At 58.1% G+C, this 23,382-nt stretch overlaps 1 protein-coding gene across 5 annotated transcripts in view; it reads left to right on the plus strand.

The window, feature by feature from the left end:
* The first annotated feature begins 7,530 nt into the window (after positions 1 to 7,530).
* Positions 7,531 to 23,382, plus strand: part of STARD8 (StAR related lipid transfer domain containing 8) — a 41,146-nt gene continuing 25,294 nt past the window's right edge. Inside the window, exons 1-2 of one of the 5 annotated variants that reach the window (XM_048959483.1) lie at positions 7,531 to 7,700; positions 10,109 to 10,142. In XM_048959483.1, the coding sequence (XP_048815440.1) occupies positions 7,656 to 7,700; positions 10,109 to 10,142 (79 nt within the window). In that variant the 5' untranslated portion in view covers positions 7,531 to 7,655. Of the gene's footprint in view, positions 7,701 to 10,108; positions 10,143 to 13,579; positions 13,601 to 17,982; positions 18,185 to 18,521; positions 18,744 to 23,382 lie in introns of those variants that run through there. The other 4 variants (XM_048959487.1, XM_048959482.1, XM_048959488.1 and 1 more) reach the window with 4 other exon arrangements.

Raw genomic sequence — 23,382 nt, forward strand, 5'->3', positions numbered from 1 at the left:
ATCTTGTGTTCCTCGAGATTAAGAAGTCCTGGGAGAACAGTGAAGGCTGCTTTGCAGCAGGGCCCTGCCTGGTACTCTGTGTATCTATTAGAGGTGGAAGTAGAAGCGTCTGGGAGTACAGAATGTATCTCTGAAAGATGATTGAGACGTTGAGAGTTGAAGTGTTTTAATGGTAAGACAGCAAACCAGGTGTGGGTCTGAAAGTTTTAGAGTGGGTTGGCTGGAGGAAGGAAAATAAATCTAGAGAAGGTGGTGGCTGTTACGAAGTAGGACACAAATTCTGATCCAGGTTGCTTGTATGTGACATTCATTTGTTTACATGGTTGGTGTTTCCACATAAATGCAAGCAGATCTGCATACTGTTCCTTTGTACCTAGAATGAAATGTGAGAAACTTTTCTATATTTTCTTTCTCAACACTTTTTATAAAAGGAGGGGGGGAGTTTTCTTCTCCAGTAGGATGTTTGCTGCCTGGAGAGCCCTGTGCAAATGTCTGTCATTTATAGTTCAGCTTGGGGCTTGGCTGAGGGCTGGCACGTTGTTGCTGAAGTTTGTACAGAAGTTCTTGGTGTTGCCTGCTGTTCTCCGTTAGCAGGCCGAGGGGGAGCTCGGGGGGTGGAAGAGCTGCTGTGAAAATGTCTTTTTTTTTTTGTCTGAAAATGGGCTTTGGATTTTCTTTCTTCTGTACCAATGCAGGTGGACCCAGAGCTGATGTAAGTGGGTCCTGTTTAAGTGTAAATACACCTAATTTGTATTTATGGAGAAGACTGCCCTTTTCTGCTACAAGCACTGCAAATACTTGGTAATTGGGGTGGAATTGTTGAAAGTGCTGAGCAGTGTGACGTTGTTGCACTTTGAGAGGGTGGAGAAGAGGAAAGGAAGAAATCAGGTGCGGGTGGGAGCTCTGGGCTGTTGCAGAGCAGGCGGCAGCGGGTGCCTGGGGCTGAGAGCAGCTGTGCTGCAGGAGGAGCTGTGGTGTTTTGTATACTTGGGTGTCAAATGAGGATGGGCATTCTTTTAAACGTCCATTAAATTATTGCTGTTAAGGGATGTGATTTTTTTTTTTTCTTTAAAGGGTGCTGCTTTCCTTTCATTGAAACGTTGGTTGAGCTTTCCGAAGTTGAAAAGGAGTATTCAAGGAAGGAGAAAGGCACTAAAGCTACTCAAGTTGGATTCTTTGAGGAAAAACTCCCATTTCAGCACAGGAATTTAACTGTGCTTTTGAGAAATCCTTGGAATTCTGTCTCTGTGGTATTTAGTGTCCAGCCTTGTGAACTGATGTGGTGTTAAGCAAGTGTAGAGTCTTGCATCTGGGGAGGAATAATTGCATGCACCAGTACAGGTTGGGGGATGACCTGCTGGAGGGGAGCTCTGTGGAAAGGGACCTGGGTGTCCTGGTGGACGACAGGTTGGCCATGAGCCAGCAGTGTGCCCTTGTGGCCAAAAAGGCCAATGGCTTACTGGGGCGCATTAAAAAGAGCGTGGCCAGCAGGTCAAAGGAGGTGATCCTCCCCCTCTACTCTGCCCTGGTAAGACCTCATCTGGAGTACTGCGTCCAGTTCTGGGCTCCCCAGTACAAAAAAGACAGGGATCTCTTGGAAAGAGTCCAGCGGAGGGCCACGAAGATGGTGAAGGGCCTGGAGCATCTCTGCTATGAGGAAAGGCTGAGTGAACTGGGTCTGTTCAGCCTTGAGAAAAGGAGACTGAGAGAGGACCTGATCCAGGTCTATAAATATCTAAGGGGTGGGGGGCAGAATGGCGAGGCCGGACTCTTTTCAGTGGTGAGTGGAGACAGGACAAGGGGAAACGGCCAGAAACTGGAGCATAGGAAGTTCTGCACCAATGTGCGCAAGAACTTCTTTACAGTGAGGTGACGGAGCACTGGAACAGGCTGCCCAGGGAGGTGGTGGAGTCTCCTTCTCTGGAGACGTTCAAGACCTGCCTGGATGCCGACCTGTGCTACCTGGTGTAGGGAACCTGCTTTGGCAGGGGGGTTGGACTCGATGATCTCTGGAGGTCCCTTCCAACCCCTACAATTCTGTGATTCTGTGATTCTGTGTTATATCAGAAAGAAAAGCAGGGTTCTTTTTGAAAAGAAGGGAAATTATTTAGAGAGGAATTAAACAAAATCCCAGCTTCTTCTTTATTTGTTTTTGATTTAGGTAGAAGTCTGGCGGTGGCTTGTTCTGTAGCATGGGGCTCTTGGCTTAGCCAAGGCAGTTGTTTTCATATTAACTAGATTTACTTTTCAGCTGATCACTGCAGACTTCAGAAGCGTTGTAAACCTGAAAGAACGAGCAGAGAGACTGGTGATGGGGTGGAGGTTTGCTCTGTAACTCGTAGTCCTTCAGTGTGGAAACCATCACCTGGGGCCGTGAAAGCAGGGTGAGCAGTGCTGAAGAGTTGCTGTAGAGCTGCAGCTGGCAGGCAGGCAGGGAGCTAGAGCTTCCTGAGCTTCGTGTCTCCAGTTGAATAAATGATAGCTCAAGTTTGGTGTTTTTCAGTCATTATTTCAGCTGAAGGGGGGGTGCTCTCAGCCAGGAGCCCTGGCTGCTCCAGCTCCCTGTCACACTGAGCTGACTTTGCTTCTCAGCTTCGTGCTGAGCGAGGGGCTCATAAACAATTTGCCTGCTACGATGTTGTAATCACTTCTGGAGAAGTTCTGCTGAGGGGGGCTGGCCCTTCATCTTAAGGAAGACAATCCTCTGAGGACCTTGGCCCTTGTGAGCACAGCTGCTTGGGAGGGCAAAGTGCACTGAGCGCCAGTGCAGCGAGCAGGACTGGTAATTGACTGGGGGTACCTGTCCTGTGTGACTGCACAAAACTAAGAAGCCACAGCAGTAATTTGTTCTTCTCTGTGCTCTTCAGCCACTGCTTGTGTGGAAGCAGCTCGCCCCGTGCCAGCAAGTGGTTCCCAGGGCAAAGCGTGGAGAGGCGCAGCAGCTCAAGCGAAGCGTTTCGGATGCAGACAAGTGATGTCCCCGCAGCCCGAAATGGGGACCGGTGCTGCAGTCCTTGGGCTGCAGGGGGGAGGTTCTGCGCCATCTTCGGTGCAGCCCCGCGCTTGGGCACGGCTGTGTCTGCGGCTCCATGGCCCGCGTGGGGCGGTGTGAGTTGTGCTCCTCGTGCTCCCGGTGTTTTGGCTGCAGAGTCGCTCGCAGCTGGTGGCAGCGCATCGCGTTTCCTTTGCGGCCCGGAGGTGCGGGGTCCTTTCCCTGCTGCTGTGCTGCCCTTCCCTCCCTGCACGAGGAGCGGTGCTGCTGCTGCTGTCGCGCTGTGCCAGGAGGGGTCCGCACTGAGCGCGTGGGCTCTGCCGGGAGGGGGAGTTCGAAGAGAACCGATGGTTTCCCGTGCGCGGTGCTCTCGGTTCTTTCTGCGTCTTATTCTGGCACGTTGGATTGCTGTCTCAGAATTCATGCCATGCACTTATTTATAATCTCCCTCTCCTTGTAACAGTCCTCGTTCAGGGAAACGAATGCAGCCGGGCTGTGGCTGCTGCCACTTCATCAGCACTCCAGCATCCCCGTAGCAGCGGCTGCTCTGGACAAGGCTGCGCTGCGCCCTGTGGGTTGGGGCACCTGCCTTGGCAGGGCTCTGAGGCTGCAGTCGGGTGGGAAAGAGGTGCAGCTCTTTGCACATTCTCTTCCTCCCATTTTCTCCCCCGGGCCTCTATGCTGCAGCAGAGGGCAGTGCCCCAGCCCAGCTCGGTGGCAGCGTGGGTCTGAGGGCAGCGCATTCCTGAAGCCATGCGGGCTGAGGGAGGGAAGGAATGTGCTGTTCATAACGATGTTTTGTGCGTGAGTGTTTGTCTGAAGCTTCCATTGGGTTTTTGTGGTGTCCCCAAAAATTGTGGCAGTGCTTGGCTGCTCTCAGCCCTGCGAACGCCCCTCTGTGCTGCTGGGCACACCTGGCTGCTCGCTGCCCCAGTGTGATCAGTGCCTGCACTGTCCGTGCCATCAGTGGTTCAAAAAGGGCCTGGGGAGGAGCACAGTAGCATTCCCCCAGCACAGCACCCAGCCCTTGGCACGCTGTGGGGTACAGCCATGCTGTGCATGGGCACAGCCATGGGTACCATGGTCCTCACGTCATGGGAGCCTCCAGGGCCACTGTGTCATGAACCCATTGCATGGGGCTGAATGTGGAAGGGCTGAATGTGGAAGGCCATCTCACAGTGCTGGGAGGAATGCTGCACCTGGCAGGCGTTTCTCAGCTGTCTGCATGAACCCAAACTGGGCCAGAAGTACAGCATGGCTCCGCTCAGCAAGCAGCTGCCACCATGGCCATGTGCTACACGTGGGTGAGGCAAAGCTCACTTACTGTGTGGCGTGGAGCCAGGAGGGCCCCAAAGACAAACGTGTCCCTGTTTCTGCTGCGTTCCCAGTTAGCTGCTGGGTTGCTTTTGGTGCTGGAGGCTGTAGGCAGAGCACAGAGCGCAGGTGGTGCAGCCTGGCTGTGAGCAGTGCGGGCTGTGGCTGCTGCTGTGTGTTTGCTGTACGTGCTCTCAGCATGCTGCTGCTAATCACCACCCCAGCAGCACCTCAGGCCGGGTGGGCACTGCTTTGCTTCAGGAAGGTTAATGTCACAGCAGCACAGTGACATTCCTGCCTGCAGCGGGGGGTTGGAGCTTGTGATCCTTGAAGTCCCTTCCAACCCAAGCCATTCTGTGATTCCTGTGAGGAAGTGGAACCTGCTGGTCAGTGTTCTGCTGATGCTGCTTTTTCCACATACAGATGCTGCCTGTGTGCATTGTGGGCCCTTCTCCTGCCGGGACCTGCTGCAGTCTGGATGGTTCCTGGCCAATTGCTGCTCTGTTTCTGATGAAATGAGGCAGGAGAATGGGCCGGATTATGCACTGACACACCAACACCACTGAGAGGTCTTCCAGCAGTGTCATCTCCAATTCAGCAGATGTAGGAGCTTTGCAACTCTGTGTCAATCGGTCCTCTGAATGTTTATTTGGCTTTGGTGTATATACTGAACCGAGTGTTGTAAGCATCAGCCGAGGTGTTCAGCACTCACAGGTGTCTCCTTTGCTGGAAACACACAGACCCCAGGCAGCTCTGGGGATCCTGAGAGCAGCAGGGTGGTGCTCTGTGCTCAGCCTGGTGCAGGGCTGGTGCTTTGCCCTGCTGGCTGTGGCAGTGCTGCAGGCTGGGGACAGCCAGCTATGGAACCTGAGCTGCAGGGAAGGGCATTCCCTTTCATTCTGGTCGCAGCACGTGCCCCTGTGCTGTATTAATAACTCGCCCAGTGTTCCTTAAAGTAGGAGCAGCAGCCGCCCTGTTGAAAATAACTCACCTTCATCACACTCACCGTCACCCAGTGGTGCTTTTATTTGTGTGTATCTGTGGCAGGGCTGCTGTGTTGGATGTCATTTATAAGGTGGGCTGGATGTGCTCACATGTAATGGCTCCCATACTGTTCTGCATTGCTCATCATTGCACAGTTGGGCTCTTGGTTCGGGGCCATCCCATCCCCAGCACTTTGCCCCAGGAGCAGCAGGGCTCAGCACGGGGGTGAAGCTGCTGCAGGAGGGTGCAAGCACTGCTGTGCAGCTGGAGATGCTGTGGGCAGCACCACATCTCCTGCTGGCACGGCCTATGCAGCCCTCCGCCACTTGCCTATCAATTCAGCATCATTAAAATAAAAGAGCTACTCTTCCCACTGTGCCAACAGGGCAAATGCCTGCTCTGTGAGCGGCTGCTCTCCTCCTGAACTCTGCCTGCACGTAGCAGAAAGTGGAAAATCACTGCGTGGCAATGACTTCCCAGCTGCTCGCATCCCACTCCCACCTCCTGATGCCCCATGAGCAGCAACAGGAGCTCCTGCTGCCATTAAGCTCTGCTGGGAGCTGCCAGCCCACACCTCTTTAGAGCATTGCCAGGGGGCTCCCGAGCAAAGCAGTGACAGTAACTGCTCACTGCTGGAATGTGAACAGCCCCTGGCATAAGCCTGCTTCTGTATGGCATAAAGTGATAGAGGTCCGTAGGGTAATAATAGAAATTGCATTTGCTTTTCCCAACATAAGAGGTTGCCTATGGAACAGGCATGTGAGAAACGTTGGGAAGAGGTGGAAGTGCTGTTGCAGCCCATGTGCCAGCACTGCTCTGCTTTGGAAATTATTGGTGCCACTCTCAGGCACTGTGCAGTAGATCTGGTGCTTTCGGCCCACGCTGACCAAGGATGACGCCTCGCTGCGATGCAGAAGGGTCCCAGACTGAACATTGCTTGCATGTTTTGGGGATGACTGGATCAAAAGGAGCTGCACAAATATGCAGCAGCCCCTGCGGTTTGTCTGCCAGGCCCCGGGAAGGAGGCAGGCAGCATTCTGCTTGTGCTGCTTTTTTTGTGTGGAGGAAGTGGGGAAAGGACTTCCCAGCAGCAGAGGTGAGGTTGGCTGTGCGCAGCCCCGATGGAGCGCTTCTGTGGGTCACCCCGCTGTGTGGCTGTCACAGAACACTTCATTTTTCCCTTTTTATTTATTTATTTATTTATTTATTTATTTATTTATTTATTTTTGGAGGGTCAGATTGACAAAATGACAAACGAGCAGAAACCAAACATTGGAGCCCAGAGCGCTCACCGGGAGCCCTCCCTCAACCCACCGGCTTTGTGTTCAGCACGGGGCGAGGAAGAAGCGAGCGGCTTTCTGCGCTGAGGCCAGGGCGGCTTGGGGTCACAGCACCCAGCCGTGTGCCCCCACGGGCGCCCCGCCGGCCCCGGCTGACACAAGGCGGGAGCTCAGCCGCCCGCAGCACCTGCTGGGTCTGCTATAAACGGCGCTGGGGGGGCGGACCGCCACCGGCACGTGGGGCTGCCGGGGCCCGGGGCCGTGCGGAGCTCCCGACGCACGGAGAGCGGCTGCGTGTCCCGGTCCTGCTGCCACTGCCTGTTCTGAAATGCTCTCAGAAATCGCTATTTGGTGTTTCATTTCTGAAGTGTACAGAATCAGCCTAATTCCAGCCCGGGGGCTGCATATCCGACACCCACCCCCTGCACGGAGGTTTGTGGTGCTTCCTTTTATAATGGGCTTTCTTGCAAACAAACGCTGTGTGTGCAGAAATGTTTGCGGGGGAAGATAAGGAGCTGTGAATAGAGGCGCGGTAAATGCCGGGATTGGTGACTCTGTCTCTCTATGGGGGTCACTGCGCGGGGCTGTGTGGGTCCGGGGGGCACCTGGGGCCGCAGCTCTGAGCCGTGCCTGCGAGCGCCGGGCTCTGCGACCGCTGCTGAGCTGGAGCGGGGCCGGAGGGAAATGCAAACCATCTGGGCTTGGGTTTCCAGCGCCCTCCGTGCGCCTTTGACACTGAGCTCCTGTTCCCTTTGCCCTGCGGGTCTCTCTTTTCCTTCGCTCTTTCCAGCTGCCTGGGAATGGGGACGCAGCGCTGAGGAGGCAGGAAGGAAAGCCTGCCGCTTTTTAAAACGCGCAATCTTCAGGGAATTCCAACTGCAATCCAAGCCCGTTCCCGACCAACTGCGTAACGGTGCAGCCTTTGAATCCGCGTCCCGCCCCGCGGGCAGGGCTCACTGCCGGCCCTGCCTCCGCCGCCGCTGCCCAGCGCTGCCTGCGGCGCCCATGGGTGCGCTGAGCCGGGCGCAGCCCCTGCCCGGGTGCAGCCCCAACATGTAGCGCCCGCGCTGCGCCCGCTGCCCACCATGCCGCTGCTGGATTTCGTCTGGGCGTGCTTCAGGAGAGCCAAGGTAAGGAGCCGCGTGTTTAAAGCGCGCCCCCACGCCCCGCTGGATTCCTTCCCACAGGGCTGGGGTCACACGGTGCTCGGTGTGTGCTGCGGGGGGCGTCGTGCCCGTGCCTGCGGGGAAGGTGCTGAGCTGATGGGCGCTGTGTGCGAGTGCATGAGTGTGTGCATGAGCGCGTGTATTTGCGTTCTGCTGGGGCTGGGATGGCTGCCACCCGTCACGGCTCTGCTCCGGGCAGGACGTGGCAGCAGAGGGCCTGGGAGAGGTGCTGCTTTCCCTTCATGTCCTTTGCAAATCACTGGCAGCAACAAATGGTGCCTCTGCTGTCCCGAGCAGGCATCGCCATGCCTTTGGAAGGCAGCTGCTTCCCGGTTATTTCTGATAACAGCCCAAATCTCTCCCTTCTCACTACCTGAGCACCCGCAGCCAGACGCCTTCCCTGGCCCTGTGCTGTGAATGGCCGTGCTGCAGCAATGACACCTGGAGCCCCCAGCCAAACTGAGCACCAACTCTGGTTCAGCCCCAGCCGTACCACCCGGTGGAGGTGGCTGCAGAGGTGGGGGAGCAGTGCAGACCGCAGGCCATGGGGTTTTTAATTTCCTGCAGCAGTTGTTCTCTTGGCAGCTGGTATTTTTCACTTGGGCTTGGCGTACGCCTCTCAAAGCCCGTTTGTTGTGTTGGGGTCACTGCACTGCCGGCCAGGTTTGGAGGTGCTGGTGGGGTGGGTTTGGGGAGCGTCAGCCTGCAGGAAGCGCTGCAGTTGCTCTGCAGACAGTGCTGCACACAGGACTGTCAGGCATGGGTCTGCATGCTGAGCGCCTGTGGAATGTGCTCTTCCCTGGGGCTCCCAATGCAAAGCTCAAAATAGTTGAGTCTGTTGAGTCTAAAAATGACATTTGTGAAATTCATTAATAGCATTACTAGCTATCTTGTCCCTGCTGTCTCCAGAGGGCTCAGCAGTGCCTTTAACCCCCTGCATCCCTGTGAGCTCAGCACCGAGGGCTCTGTCCTGGGACCTGAGAGCAGCAGAGCTGCACTCCCACTGCAGGGCCCTGCACAGGGCCTGTCCTCACTGCCCAGCCCCTGCTGCTCACCTCCCCATGTCCTTGCTTCACCCCCACCATGGGCATCTCCATGCAGGGGCACACGGGCAGACAAAGCTCTGGAGCTGTCTGGTGCGAGGTGGCCACACTTGGAGAGTTGTGCTCTGCCCCATCTGGATGAGCTCTGGGGGATGGGGATGGGGTTCCCTTCTGTCTCCTGGCCATGGGGAGAGAGGAAAGCTGCCAAAATAGGGTTAAGCAGAGCGGTGCTGCCCTGCAGTGCTGGGCTCAGCAGAGCTGGGAGGATGTGATGGAGGATGTGGCCTCTCCTTGTTCCCATTGCGGTAAGAACATCGCTGATGGCCTCTTGCAGGCCGAGGGCTCTGCTTCAGCCTTCTCTTTTTATTCTTTCCTTTTTCCCCTCCCTGTGATCTCAGCTACCCGCTATTGAGAGCAGAAGGATTTCTGGAAGAGGCAGAAAGGCACAGGGCTGTCAGTGGGATTAAAGCCTTGGGGTTAAGTGAGGTGGAGCTGTGGCCATGTGGAAGGTTTGCTGGGAGCAGAAGGTGCTGAGGGCAGCATGGAGGGAATGGGAGGGCGTGATGGAGTCTCCTGAGGACAGGACTTTTGCCCCCTCCCCTCCTTTCCTTCCAGCTGTGATGCTGCTCTGTTACTCTCACTGCCTCCATGGGCAAAGTGTGTGGGCAAAGGAGAGACATTCTGATGACCCCACACCACTCAAACCCTGCAGTCATCCACCCCAGGCAGGTCTGAATGTCCTGGGATCTCTCCCTCTGCTCCAGCTGTTCCTCGTGCCTCCAGTAGAGCATCCCAAGGGATGGCAGTGCTTGGGACCAAAGCCCCTTCCCACAGTTCTGCTCCTGGAGGAAGCCCTTAGAACAGCAGATTGCTGCAGCTCCTACCCACGTGGCTGAGGCATTCTTCTGGGATTTGTCTCAGAGAAGCACTTGTTCTGTGCTCACTGTGGTGATGCTTTTCACCCAAACCGTACGATGTGTGTGAAAGAGGCTGAGCCCATGACCCCAGCTCATTGCAAACCCGTGCCAGGGCTGCTGCTGCCTTTGCGTGGCCGTGGCCAAGGCTGTGCTGTGCTCGCAGGAAGCCCCACGCTCACCTCCTGCTCATGGCTGCAGTGCAGTGCGTTTGTTGCCCTCTGCTGCACGAGTCAGACACGGAGCCCCACATCACCTCCTGGGGGCCCACCCTGTGCTGCTGCCCGTGACCCTGGGACCACTGCATGTGGGGCTGAGTGCAGCTTCCTGAAGAGCACAAATCGTAGGAATCCACGAATGTGAAAATGAAGAAGGTAACAGAATGATGAGCGTCCTTTCTTCTTTCTTTTCGCAGTGCTTCGCACGGCTGGAAGACAAAAAGGATGCAGGTAAGCTGAGATAACGTTCTTCTGGGCACCGACTTTCTCTCTGTGGTTTGGGCAGAGCCGCGAGGAGAAAAGGAACCCGGCTGTGCTGCCGGCTCCCGCCGGCGCTGCGTTTCCTCGCAGCGTTGGTTTTCAGAGCGACGGAGGCCGCCAGCGCGGGGCAGCACCGGGCCGGGCGGCTCAGCGGCGGAGCGCGGTGCCCATCCGACGCGGCGCGGTGCGGTCGGAGCTGCGCCGTGCTCCGTTTCCTCGCGCTGCCGAGCTCGGCTGTGGGGCGGGCGGCTGCAGCGCGTGCTGCCCTCCGTTCCCAGAAGCGCCCTGCAGACGGGGGTCTCTGAAGGGAGCGGCCGGCGCGCTCTCAGGGACCCCACTGCCTCCACCGACGGCTTTCGGTCTCTTTGCGCCGGGTGCCCGGAGGAGCCCCTCCGTGTTCTAGCAGCGCTTTGCGAGGAGGGCCGGGGCCGATCGGCGCTTATCCACCGTGTACGCGATGGGAGCCGCGCCGGCATCCGCCCTGCGGACCGACCCCGCAGCCCGGCTCCTCGTTGGCTCCTTCGCTCCCTGCTTCCTTTCCGACATTAGCTACGCTTCCCACGTATTGTTCTGCACGAAGCAGAAAGGAAAGGCTTGCACACAACCCGTGCACGCCAGAATTCCATCCTCCGTGTAAAATCTTACTGATAGCAGCAGCGGACCTCTCCAAAAGCGGGTTTTGGAGCACGCTCTGCCAATGTCAGCAAGCGGTGACCTCAATCTGGTTGCTGGGAGGTGAGGAGTGAGCGGGCAGCATCTTCAAATGTCGTAAAAACTGTATCAGGCAGTGGTGATGCTGAGATATTTCACAGAGAAGTGAGCTTCTTCTAATGGGCATCTTGAAATCATAGGAAAAGAAAGGAGGGATTCTGCTGAACTTTTGCCCCTGTGTGAAATAGTAAGGATGAATTTGCACAGCATCTGGATCTCCAGGAATAACCTGCTAATTTTAGCTCTTGTTGATGTGTTGTCACAGCTGAGCTATTCTTCCTCCCCCCGACCTTGCTGTACACGAACCAGCTCTGAGCAGTTTGGGCAGATCAGTGCTCTGAGCGCGGAGCCACGGCTGCTCACCCCCACATGCAGAACACGGGGCAGCATCGCCTGCCCAGCCTGTTCTGGGAGCTCGTGAGGCACTGGGAAGTCACTGCCTGGCGGAAAATGGCAGTGCAGCAGTGATTGAAGTGGTGGGAAGTAGAAAAGTGAACCGAATGTGATTACTGTTGTTTTTGGGTGCCATGTGATGGAAGAGAGGCTTCGTTTCTTCTTCTCTCCCCTGCCTGTGGGTCAGACTTGGGGCCGTGCTGCTCCTCTGCTCCTCTGCTCTTCTCCTGCAGCCTCCACTCCCATCCACCCCTCACCAGGTCTCTGCTGTGTGCAGGATGAGATCCTCTGTGACCCATCCCAGTGCCTCTGAGAAGAGGAGGGGCGCTTCCTAAGTGGCAGAGTGCGCCCTGAGAGCCCCCCTGCCAGGGCAGGGTGAGTCAAACTGCAGTTTGTGCTGCTTCCATCAGATGTTCAACGCAGAGCTCTGGCTCAAGACAATCTCCAGCACTTCCTCTCCGGCCTCCTTGTGAACCTGGAGGTTATTTTTGCACGGCTGAGCTCTCTGATGTGTATTTCTCCATATTGCTTTAATTTCTCTCTGGAGGCAGGTCAGGCTTTGTGATGGGGCTTCTGGACGCAGCCAAGGTCTGCTCATGTCCCCCTTGTCCCCTGGCACTGGGAAGCTCACTGGATGCCATCTGCACTGCTCTGGCGGCCCGTTTCAGTGCTGCCCGCTGCCCTGAGTTCCTCCAACACCAGCGGCCCCCACGAGAGTTTGGTTCCTTAGCAGCTCCCATCTGGCAGTGATACGGGCAGGCAAAGGGCTGTGGCATTATCTCACCCTGCAGCACAGCACGGCCTTTTCTGTTTGCTCTCCTGTCACCGTTTTGCTCTTAGAGCAGAAATGCGAACGCTGCTGACCGAACCGCTGCCATCCCAGGCTGCAGGCAGGGGCTGAGCTGAGTGCAGGGAGCTGCTGCTGAGGAACAACACGGAAACATAACATGAGAAAAAAAGGACTTTAAAAGAAAATCAAAAGCAATTTGGCCACAGCTGCCTTTTTCCAATATATGATCGCGAGGAAAGTATTTGTCAGAGAGGCACCGTGAAGCTGAGCCGTTCCTGGTCCCTGCTCCCCTCCTGCCCATAAAACGTTCTGTAACTGAAATCCAGCGGCTGCTGCAGGAAGCTGCCCCCCATCCCCCATTGCCTCCCCCGGCCCTTCTGGGGCTCTCCTTTCAGGGTCTGGAAGTTTTCTGTTTCCTGTAGCTAACAGAATGCAGATTCCCCCGCTCAGCAGCAGGATCCTATCAGGGTTCGGCTGCTTTTCACCAAAGGATCGAGGGAAATGTTGCTGCTATAGAGAGGGTTGGCTCCGTGCTGGGGGGCTGCTGGCTGCACGGCTGTGCCTGGCGTGCTGAGGAGCAATTCCTGTGGCAGCGAGCGGCCATTGGGACGGGCTGGAAGGAAGCTGCAGGCAAGGAAGGCCGTCTCTTTCTGTGTCCTCTGAGACCAAAGGGATCGAGAGGGAAGTTCGAGCTTGGTTACTTCCCTGAAATTAAAATGAGAGCATAGGAAGCTGGAAGGAAGGTTTGGCTGCGCGGGGCTTTTTCTTTGGAAGGAGCTTTTACGTGTGAGCTGCATTACGAACGCAAAGGAAGGTAATGGTTGCAGCGTCTGAAGGAGTCCATGAGCACTGCTGGAGGGAGCCGTGCTGTCGGGGGGGGGGGGGGGGGCACCGCACGGCGCACACGGAACCTGTGCGGCTGCTCCGTAGCGCTGCTGCGGTTCTTTTCAAAGCGTTAACAGGTCAGATGGAAAAGGAAAGGCGCGAGGTGTTTGCAGGCCGGTCCTGTCGGGTTAACTCCTTCTCCTCCTAACGACGAGGATCTGAACCCCGATGCGATGTTCTCGGTGCCCCAGCGAGCGCCGCCCATTCCCTGGGGAGGAGGCAGGGAGGCAGCGGGATGCTCCTGGCTCCCGGGATGCCTCCAGCCCCGGGTCGGTGCCCACTCCCGGCAGGAGCGGAGCGGGGCAGGAAACGCCGCAGGAACGGGAGGCTGCGGGGGGCGGGGAGGGCCGAGGGCTTTCCCTGCAGCGCCGCCGGCGAGGTTTGGTGCGAACGTGCGAGCCGCGCGCTGCACGCGGATCTGCCGCGGGCGGAACGAGGGGCCCCGAACCGCCCGGAGGGGCTGCGGAGGCGGCTGCGTTGTCGCGCCCCGCCCGGCCGCGGGCATCCCGGAGGGGAGGAGCGGCGTTCCGCCGAGCGCGGCCCATGGGCGGCAGCCGGGACGGGGCCGGGGCGCAGCCGCCGCGCTCGGGCTCCGGGCGCTCCGCGGGGCTGCGGCTGCCGTGCGGCTGCGGGAGGCGCGGGCGAGCAGGTGAGTGCGGGACGGGGCCGCTGTGCCGCGGGGCGCGGCGCGGAGGGGGCCGCCCCGGGAGAAGCTCCGGCGCTGCCGCGTCCGCGGGAACCTCGGGTTGGAGCGGAGAACCCCACGGCAGCGCGGCTCTGTGAACCCCTTCCTTCCTTCCTTCCTTGCTTCCCTGCCGATAACGGAAGGAGGCCGAGTGCGGTGCTGCAGCGGGGACCGGGCGGCTCTGGGCGCTGCGGGCTCTCGGCTGGGGCCCCCGGGGCGGCTCAGCGCCCGGAGGGGCAGCGGAGCTCGTGGCCGTTGCGGCCGCTGTGTGCTGGGCGGGGCTGCGGGAGGGGTGAGGAGGGGTGCGGGGGGCAGAGCGCGGCACGAAGGTGCGCCGAGGGGCTTCGGCCGCCCTCCTCCCGGTGCGTAACTGCGCCCATTCGGCGACTCAGCCCGCTGTCCGCGGGGCAGCTGACGTGCCTGCGAGTGCGGAGAGGGGACGCCGTGCTGCCGCCCGCAGTGCTGGTGAGGTTGGGGGTGTCTGCAATGACCGTAGCGGTGTTTGCACGCGCGTCATCCCGTTGGAAGCAAATCTGCTGCTTCTCTGTGCCCGCGGCTCCTTCCTGAGCAGCTGAGCTGGGCCGGCATCCCGGATGGGAGCATCCTGCAGTGGGATCCGGGGGGGCGGTTCCTCCCCCCGTGGGCATTACGGCTCCATAACGGGATGCTCAGAGCTTGGCACGTTCTCCATTTAAAAAAATGGCTTAAAAAACCCCTCCCTCTAAAGAAAGATCCCACCATACTTTTCATAGAAAAGGGGATTGTTTTGTATTCACTTCAAACTTCTCTGTTAAAAGTGGTTTTAAAGATGATGGCGATGACAGCCCGTGGATAGCAACCTCGAAAGCAGTTTGTTCTGAGCTACATGAAAAGGGAACCGCTGTAATTTTTCTCCTGGCTCTGGTGTGCAGAACTGGATCTCGTATCTGCCCACCTACAGTGGACACCAATTGCTTTTGCTGCTGATCTCTTTGGGGATGGCCCACAGCACACCACGCGGATATGAGTTATTCTGCAGTGCTGGCTTTGATTGTCACAGGTGAGGGAGGAAATGGGGTTTTCCTAAGAGTTAAGCTGATATGAACATATTGGAGGAGGGTTTGTTAATGCTTGGTAAGAGCACACTGTGCTTGCCAAGGACGGCGGCACCCCGGACCAGTGTGGGCACCCAGTGCAGGCTGCTGTGCTTGGTGCTGCTGTCCTGAAGGTTGCTCTGGGGACCCACAGCCTGCAAATTGCCCTGGGGCTGCAGCTGTGCCTGGAGCCAGGAGGGCTTTCATAGATTAATGAGCATCGTGTCTGTTTTCACTCATTGTGGTAAACCCCGTGTGTGCATCCTGAGACCGGGCCAGAATGAAAAACACTTCCTGAGCTCTGCAACCCACCACCATTACCTCTGGAACAATAAACCGTCCTCGGCTTTCTTCCCCGTCAGCATCCTCCCCTGGCACAAATGTGGCGCAGGGAGCTTCTGCGGTGACCACCTGCTCACAAAGCCCTGCACCCACCTCTGCTGCTTCTGCACGTGGCTGTGAGGGCAGAGCTGGCGGAGTGTGGGGTGAGAGGACCCCGCTCAGCCCCTCTTGCTGATGCCATCTGTGCACAGCCAGGGGCAGCTCCTGTGGCTGCTCTGCTTCCTGGGAGGCGGCTCAGTGGGTGGATGGGTGCTGGAGCTGGGTGCTCGCTGCTGACCAGCTCGTTTATCTTGTGGGAGCTGAAGGCTCTCTGCTCCGGTTCAGCAGTGGCCACATAATCCGGATTCCTCAGATAAATTCCTGCTGTTTCTCTGAGATCTGTGGCTGCTGTTTTAATTGCCTTGAGCTCCGGGCCAGACACAGGACCCTTGTTACATGGAATCAGCTCCTATGAATGATGCTGTTGTGCACGTCTCTGAGTTCCTCTTTTCCTCCCTCTCGCCCTCCTCCCCTGCAAGCTGGGGAATTTGGTTCTGGTGAAGCTCTGCCCGCTGTGCAATGCCGACTCCATCTCCATGAGCAGTGATTTGTCCCCAGCACCGTGCAGGGCCTGGTGCCCCATCATGCTGCTGCCTCTTTGAACAGGAACACTGGGTGACCTGTGCTGGTGGCCACCTGTCCCAGCTGTGTGTTCTCCAGCAGAGCAACCACGTCTGCTGTATGCTGGCACTGGTCCCAGCGTGGGGCCTTGGGTGGCTGTGCTGTGTCTGGGGACACTTCTGCTGTACAGGGCTGTGCTGGGTGCAGACGGAGCTCTGGGGGCTGCGGGGCGCAGCGTCAGCTCCTATAGCAGCGATGTAAGAGAAGTGAACAACTGTTCTGAAGTCAGACAGAAACAAATGGGGCTGCTCCAGGCATGGCAGTGCAGGCTGTGCTCAGCACAGACCCTCAGTTCGGGCAGAGCTGGTTCATGCAGAGCTGGCAACGTCACAGGGCTCTCCTGTCCTCCCATCTGTGGCAGTGGGAAATCATGAAACGTGAGTGAAACATCAGCAGAGCGAGAATCCCTCGAGTGTGTGCTTGTGAGCTTACCCCAGGGCACCCGCTCCTGCTCTGCCCGTTTCTGTGGTCAGTTTTTATTGACACACCTGAAGAAGAATTTTAGTGTTTTTTCTCTGCGCTGTTTACTTTGCTTGTTGGAAAAAGAGGAGCAGACAATGGCAGCGCAGGGCTGCTCAGGATGTGTTTGTTGTGGACGCACAGTGCTCTTCTCGTGGTGGGTGGGCAGAGGGAGTGAGGATGCATCTCCTATGGAATCGCTGCTTTTTTCCCCCTCTTTCCCTCCCAGTTTATTTGTTGTGCTGCTTCCCACCCGGCCGGGCTGTGCTGCACAGTGCCAGGAGGGGTGCAGTTCACCGTGCCATCGCAGTGTCATTTTCCCATTCTGAGGGATATCCCAATTTGGGGCTTTTCAGTGCTTTATTTTAAATTGCTCTTGCCAGCACCATACCCATGTGTTGCTTTTTTGCTCGCTGGGCTGATTCCTGGGAAGGTTTGCAGGCCTGAGACGTGCTCAGGTACTGTGGAATAGTATAGCAGGTCCCTCAGGGTGCCAATTGTTGATCCACTCTAGCCTGTCAGTGTGATCCACCTTTCAAAACGCAGATTAGCTGTAGCTGTGGCACTGGCTCATGGTGAGGCCGGTCGTTCCACCGCCCCCAGCCCAGAGGGGGGGATTTTGAGGAGACAGCAGGCCGGGCTGCAGCGTGGGCAGCAGCAGCCGTTGCCCTGCCGTGCCTTATGGCAGCTCCGTGCCTTGGGCTGCACACACTGCTGCTCAGGACCGGGTGCGGGATCGGCCCCGGGCGGCCTAAAAGGGCCTGGCTGGACGCCTTCCGATCCTCCCCGGTGCGCCCAAGCTCCGCTCCGGGCTGCCCCTGTCCCCACATCCCGGTCGCTGTTACCCGGCGCTCCCTCCCCCCCCCGCACGGGCGCAGCGCGGACCCTTTGCCGGCTGTGGGCGCACCGCGTGCCCGCGCACAGTGGGCTCGTTGTGCGGGCGGCCCTCGGCCGTGCTCTGGGATCTATAAATACCGCCGGCTGTGAATGCGGCCCATTCATCGCTCCGCTCCGGGGGTGCGGCGCGCATCTTCCGCTCCTCCCAGCGATCGCCCGGGTCGCGGCCGGCGGCCGTCCCGGTGTGAGCGGCTCTGTGCCGAGCGCCGTCCCCGTCGCTCTTAACTCGGCGTCTCTGGGAGAGTTCCCGCCTCGCTGATTCTCCACCGCTCCCTCCCCCCCCTTCTCGGTCTGCATGGGGAAATGAGTGGAAAATGCTTGAAATCCTCCTCGGAGCCGAGCTGTTTTTTCCACTGACCGTCACCGTTCCCCCGGGGCCGCCCAGGCGACGCTGCCCGGCTCTGACCGCGGAACTCCGAGCGCGCCCCTTACCCGGCCGTGCCCCCGCGCTGCCAACTTCCACCCCTGCCCCCGGGCTGCCCCTGCCCCCTTCCCGGAACCAAATCCCCGTCCCTCCTGTTCCTCCCGTCCATCAGCCCTCAGTGTCCGCGTTCTCCTCCTCGTACCTATATTAGCTCTGCTCCTCTCAGCCTGCTGCTTCCCGACCTCCCACCCTCCTTCCTTCCATTTGCCACAAACAAATCTCTCCCTCGGGCGATATACACTAAATACAGCTTTTTATTTCGTATCCCCCGCGCTCTACCCCCGCGTTACCCTCCAGCCTCCCGCAGACAGCCCTCAGCCCGTCCCGGCGCACAGCACGCGGGGGACCCGAAGCGGTGACCCGAGCCCGGCGCTGCGGGGCGCGGCTCTCGGAGAGCAGCGGGCGGGGCGGAGCGGGGGGCCGAGCCGAGCCGAGCCGATCCGAGCCGCTATTGGCCCGACGGCCGGGAGGGGCTGAGGGGGCTGCGGCTTCGCAACGGACACCTGGACCCCGGCCCTCGGCCCCCGGCCGCCCGCACCGCCGGGCCGCAGCTCCGGCTCACGTCAGCCCGCGGGGCCGGGCTGCACCCGCCGCTCCCGTCCGTCCGCTCGGCACTTCTGCCCGGAGGGAGCGCGGCTCCGACGGAGGCTCGGCAGAGCCCGAAGGTAAAGCAGAACCGCGCGGCTCCCTCAGGTTGGTGCCGGCGGGGCGGTGCTCGGGGCTGGAGGTGGCTCAGCTCGGAGCCGGGCTGGCGGTGTGGCGGACCGGCAGCGGTCTGTCCCGGCGCTGCCAGCTGCCCGGCTGTTTGTTCGCGGCTAGCTCAAACATTAGCCCCCCCGTGTTTGGTTTTGTGCTTTGCGCTCCCTGGTGCTCGGGGCAGAAGCCCTTTCTTGTGCAGATCCGGTACTGTTAGAAGTGTCAGAGCGCACGCTGGGGTGGTGTTGGCAGCAGCTCGCGTTCTTTTACGTGCGCGTACGTGAACTCTTATCAATGAATGTGCTTTTTTTTCTGTTTACCTTTTAACTGAAAGCGGTTCTAAAACGCTTCTGGAGCAGCTCTGCAATGCGGGTTTGTGCCTGGGTCTGCCCCTCTCCCGTGAGCTGCGCGGGGAGAGACGGCCCGGCTCAGCTCCTGCCCTCCTCTGCTCATCTGGGGGAAAACATAGAGCAGATCCTTCTACCAAAAGCTCATCGGTAATTTCCATATGTGACAAAACATCCGATCTCAGATGTGAACCGCGGCTTCTGAGGAGGTGAGGGCATTCTTTTGTATGCTCACATGTCCTTTGAGAAATACTTTTCTAATAAAAGACCGACTGAATAAGTGCAGTCGTGCTTCTGTTAAGCATTCCTGCTCTGCACTGCCTCAAATGTCCGCTGCTGAGCGCGGGCACAGGACAGGCTGCCAGCAGCGTGCTTTCGTAACAGGGCAGAATGTGGTGACTGAGGGCACTGCGCTGCTTCCCTTCGGGTTTTGTGCAAATTTCAAAAAGATTTGACAGTTCTCCAAGTCAATTAAAGTCGAGTGGGGAAAAACAGGCGAGTGGTGCTTTTGTGGAACGAGGTGAGGCTCCGCCAGGGAGAACTGAGTCTCCTTCTTTATGCCGTTTTTTGCTTGAAGGGCGCGAGGCGGTTTGCCCAGTAGCAGGGGGCCGTAGCTGTGTGTGTGCTTCGGGAAGGGCTCTTGCATTCGAATGGATGTGGGAGTGGAATCCTCCAAACGCGGGCAGTGTGCGGTGAGGCAGCAGGGATGGAGGTACTCCTGCTGTAGTTGCTGGGACCCTGGGGGGCCCTGCAGGGCTGTGCTCGGTTGGGGGCTTCTGGGTAACGCGGGGAGGGAGACATTGCTCTGCCCTTCTGCCCCTCACATCTGGCAACACGCAGTGCCACAGCCCAGGACTGACAGTGGAGATGGCTGTTCTGTGTGCAAAAAGGCTGTTTTGGCCAAGGCTGAGATGCAGTGAGTTGAGATGAGATGTGATGCAGTGCAATGAGATGCCTTCCAGAACCTCCCGTGCCACCCTGTGTGTGCAGTGGCAGCAGTTGGGGACTTTGCACAGAAGTTGCAGAAAGGTGAGTGCAAAATTCAGCCTGAAGTGTCGTCTCCTCTTGTCTGATGGCAGTGGTGAAGGGACCCTGATGGAGAAGCAGCTGAAGGCAGCTCTGGGCCTTTAGGAATGGGGCAGCACAGGGAGGCTGCTGGCAGTGCCCTTATGTGAATCCATGTCAGTGGGGACGGAGCTGCTCCACTCTCTGCTCCAGACAGCACTGCAGGCACAGCCGCATTCCAGCAGAGCCAGGGGTCTGCTGCTCAGTTAATGATTGAGCTGCAGTAACCTCCTGCAATAATCCTCCTGTACGAGAGCCTTTCTGAAAGTCACCTCCAGTAACAGCACTGACTCTGCCTGGCTGTCGGGCTGGGCACAGAAATGTAAAGAACCAGGCTCCTTTTTCTATTTCCAGCAGAAAATGCTTTAGATGTGCTCTCCTCTTGCTGCTGCCCATCCTGGGGCTCCCACACCGTGTGCAGGCAGCACAGAGCTCCCTGTGCCACACTCTTTCAACCCCACACTCACTTTCCTGCAGGATCAGGGCTCTCCTGCCTCTTCTGGCCCCCTCAGCTGCTCGGGGCGGCATTAGGGGCCAGACCGACCTGGGGAGGGCAGCAGGGTGATGCTGGGTGCACTCCTGAACATGTGCTCCTGCATCCACACTGCCCTCACTGCACTGCCGGTTTCCTTTTGCACCTGTCTCTGTGTGCTCTTCTTCCCCACTCCTGTTGCCAGGCACTACCTGTCCTGGTTAATGATTGTCTGCCTGTGCCACGTGGGGCTGTTTGTGAGTCCCCGCAGGGATCCTTATCAGACAAGGGCACTCGTCACCAGTGCCAGTAACGGGCTGACAAATGTTAACGGCTGCCTGGGGAGCAAACAGCAGCGCCAGGTCCTCCCTCCCACCTCGGTGTGGGATGCAGCAGCAGAGCTGCCTTTGTGTTGGGTCCAGCAACCAAGTGGGGGTTTGGAGGCGATCCTGCTCCTGAAGATGCGATTGCGTGGTCGCTGTGCTCAGCACAGGGGAGCCTGGAGGTGCTGACCCACAGGGACGGGCGGCTGCAGAGAGCAGCTGGATCTGGGTGTCTGTGCCCCTGCTCGTGGTTGGCCGCAGAGCTCAGCACCGCCCGGCCACGCGGGGATTTCCTGCCCTTATCTGGGGAGTAGCGGTGTGTGACCGCAGCGTGTGGGGCTCTGCTCGAGCTGCTCACAGTGGCTGTGCTGCGCCTGGCTGCAGCTGCCTGTGATGCTCGAGGTTCAGTGCTCACCGAGTGCTTCTGTCACCACTCAGGGAAAGCCCCTGTGCTCCCAGCGGTGCTTCTGGGCAAGGGGCATCGAGAGAGGATGCTGCCGCCCTGTCGGTGTGTTCCTGTCTGAGTGCAATTTGTTTGCCAGGGTGGATGGAGGGGTTTCTGTTCTCCCACTCCCACTTTTTTTCTTTTATTTTTCCCCTATGAGTTTCACAAGAATATTTTAACTGCCATTGAGGGCACAAGTTCAGTTTCTGAATGCCCCTTTGTCTGATGCAGCACAGAGGAGGCAAGCTCCCCCCATGCCTTTGAGGAAAGGCAGCAAAGTGCTTCCCCAGCCGCCTGTACAGCGGTGCTGCTGCTACATTCCATCTGTGTGCGTGGAGGGGTTTGTGCTGCAGCCTCTGCTCAGCACCGGCTGGGGAAGGGGCAGCAGAAGGGCTACGGGGCAGCATCTCTGTCCTCCCATGTGAAAATGCAGCTGGGGGCTGTGGCAGCCACCCTGTCACAAGATGGTGATGCTCAGGGTGACTCAGAGCTCATGACCTCATTTCATCAGCATCATTGGGCAAGAGCAGAACCTCGGGGCAGTTTCGGCCTCCTTCTCCCAGGCAGATCACTGCCCATCAGCCCTTCGTGTGCCCCCCCCCCCCCCATCACCCCGTGCAGCAGTGCATGCCCCAGCCCCTGGTGAGGTGTCAGCCCTCATCACAGCTCTGTGTGGTGGGAGCAGGGGAGCTGTGGTAGCAGTGTGTTCCTGGAGCCCTGAGCGCTGTGCCAGCAGCTCAAACACAGACAGAAGATGGAAACTGTCATCTTCCCTCAGCTGCAAATAATGGGCTTCTGGAAAAAAAAACTCTGAAGAACTGAAGCGTCCCTGAGGTTGTGCATGTGGGAAACAGGGGAGTGCAGCCTCAGAACCCCACTTCCTCCTGGTTCCATCCAGCCCTAAGAGCATTCCCCGCAGGCACAGGGCTGAGCCCCAGGTCTGTGGGCTGCCCTCAGCCCAACATGCTCTCGCTTCATCCTGCTTGTTGCATTCAACATTCTCACATCCATCTCTGAATCTTTTTACCTTTAGTTACAACTATTCTAATTTTGAACTTCTGTTGCTAATTTGGGGCAGGGAGCACTTCTTGCTGTGTGGTTATGCGGCCCCATTTGTTCCTGTGGTGCATGCATCAGCTGTGCCTGTGGGCTGGATCTGCTGCTGACACTCTGCCTCAAGCCCTGGACGCACGTGGTGCTTTGCAGCCAAGTGAAGCTGAGCTGCTGTTCTCCTTTCCGACACCTGCTGCCTGCGCGCACTTTGGAGCATCCCCAGTGCTGCTGCTCCAGAAAAGCAACAGATATTTCAGGCATTTTGCTGCAGCAGCTGAATTGTATCAAGCTGCTTCGCACATCGAAGAGGTGAAGGAGCACCGTCAGGGAGGTGTTGCAGCTGCCTGGCGGTGCCTCTGGGGGTGCAGGAGCTGGGAGCTTGGGCTGGCCCCCCTGCTGAAGGAGCCTTTGCCTCAGATTCCTCCCTAGATGAGGGGCAACAAAGGGTGTCCATCTGTGAATGGTCTGTAGGCTGTGAAAGCTCGGGGGCAGCACTGCACGGCACACCAAGCTGTGTTGGTTCTCATGTCCCAGCGGTGCCCTGGCACTGCTCCGTGCTCTCGCCGCCTGCACAGCACTGCAGTTGGTGCCTGTGTTCCCCTGCTCAGCCCTGTGGGAAAGCTGGGATGGCTGTTCTGAGACAGCTGCCTCTGGGTATGAGGTTTCCACATCTCTGTCTCGTATTCTGTGCAGGGATGTTGGTGTGAAAGTGGTGTTTGTGCCTCCAGAGCCCCCGCATGGTGCTGTGCTCCTCACTGGAACAAATGCAGCACTGTGCAGCCCATCTGGGTGCTGCCCATGGCCCAACCCTGCTCACACTGCCTGGCCTTCGTATCGGAATCCAACCCTGTAGGAACAGCACTGCTGGTGCTGAGGTGGCAAAGGTTGGCCCCTGGGGAGGCTCTAAGGAAGGGACACTGGGACAGGGCTCAGTGGGTGCTCAGGGGATGGAGGGGTTTGCACCTGGATTGTGGATTTGAGACTGGTTTTGCTCAAGCCCTGCTGGTGGTGCACAGATGCCTCTGCAGAGGATGCACTTGTGTGCTGCCATCCGGAGCTCAGCTCCCGGGGCAGGGGTGGCTGAGCTCCTGCAGGGACTGAAAGGGTTAAATCTGCTTTGCAGTGTTATTTAAAAAAAAAAAAAGAAAGAAAGCCATTTCCTTCATGTCCAGAGACAGTTTATTTTCTGGGCATTCTTCGGGGCTCGGGGAGGTGCCTTTTCTTTAAGGCATTTCCTGTAAGCAAGTTTATATTTGGAATGGGGAGGGGGCGGAGAGGAGGCGGGTGGGGAGGGAGCCAGAACTTGGTGGGGTGACCTCAGCTTTTGGCTGCTTCTGCCAGATTGTTCAAGGTGGGGGAAGGAAGGGGACCTGCATGTCCCTGTCCTGCTGGGCCCTGCAGTGGCTGTACTGCTTGCTGGTGCCCAGGGCACATTCACAGCTGGGTCAGGCTGAGTGGGACCAAACAGAGCCCTGTCTGGGTTGGACCCT

The sequence above is a fragment of the Lagopus muta genome, chromosome 13 (genome assembly GCF_023343835.1).
Source record: "Lagopus muta isolate bLagMut1 chromosome 13, bLagMut1 primary, whole genome shotgun sequence".
NCBI classification, from domain to species: Eukaryota; Metazoa; Chordata; class Aves; order Galliformes; family Phasianidae; genus Lagopus; species Lagopus muta.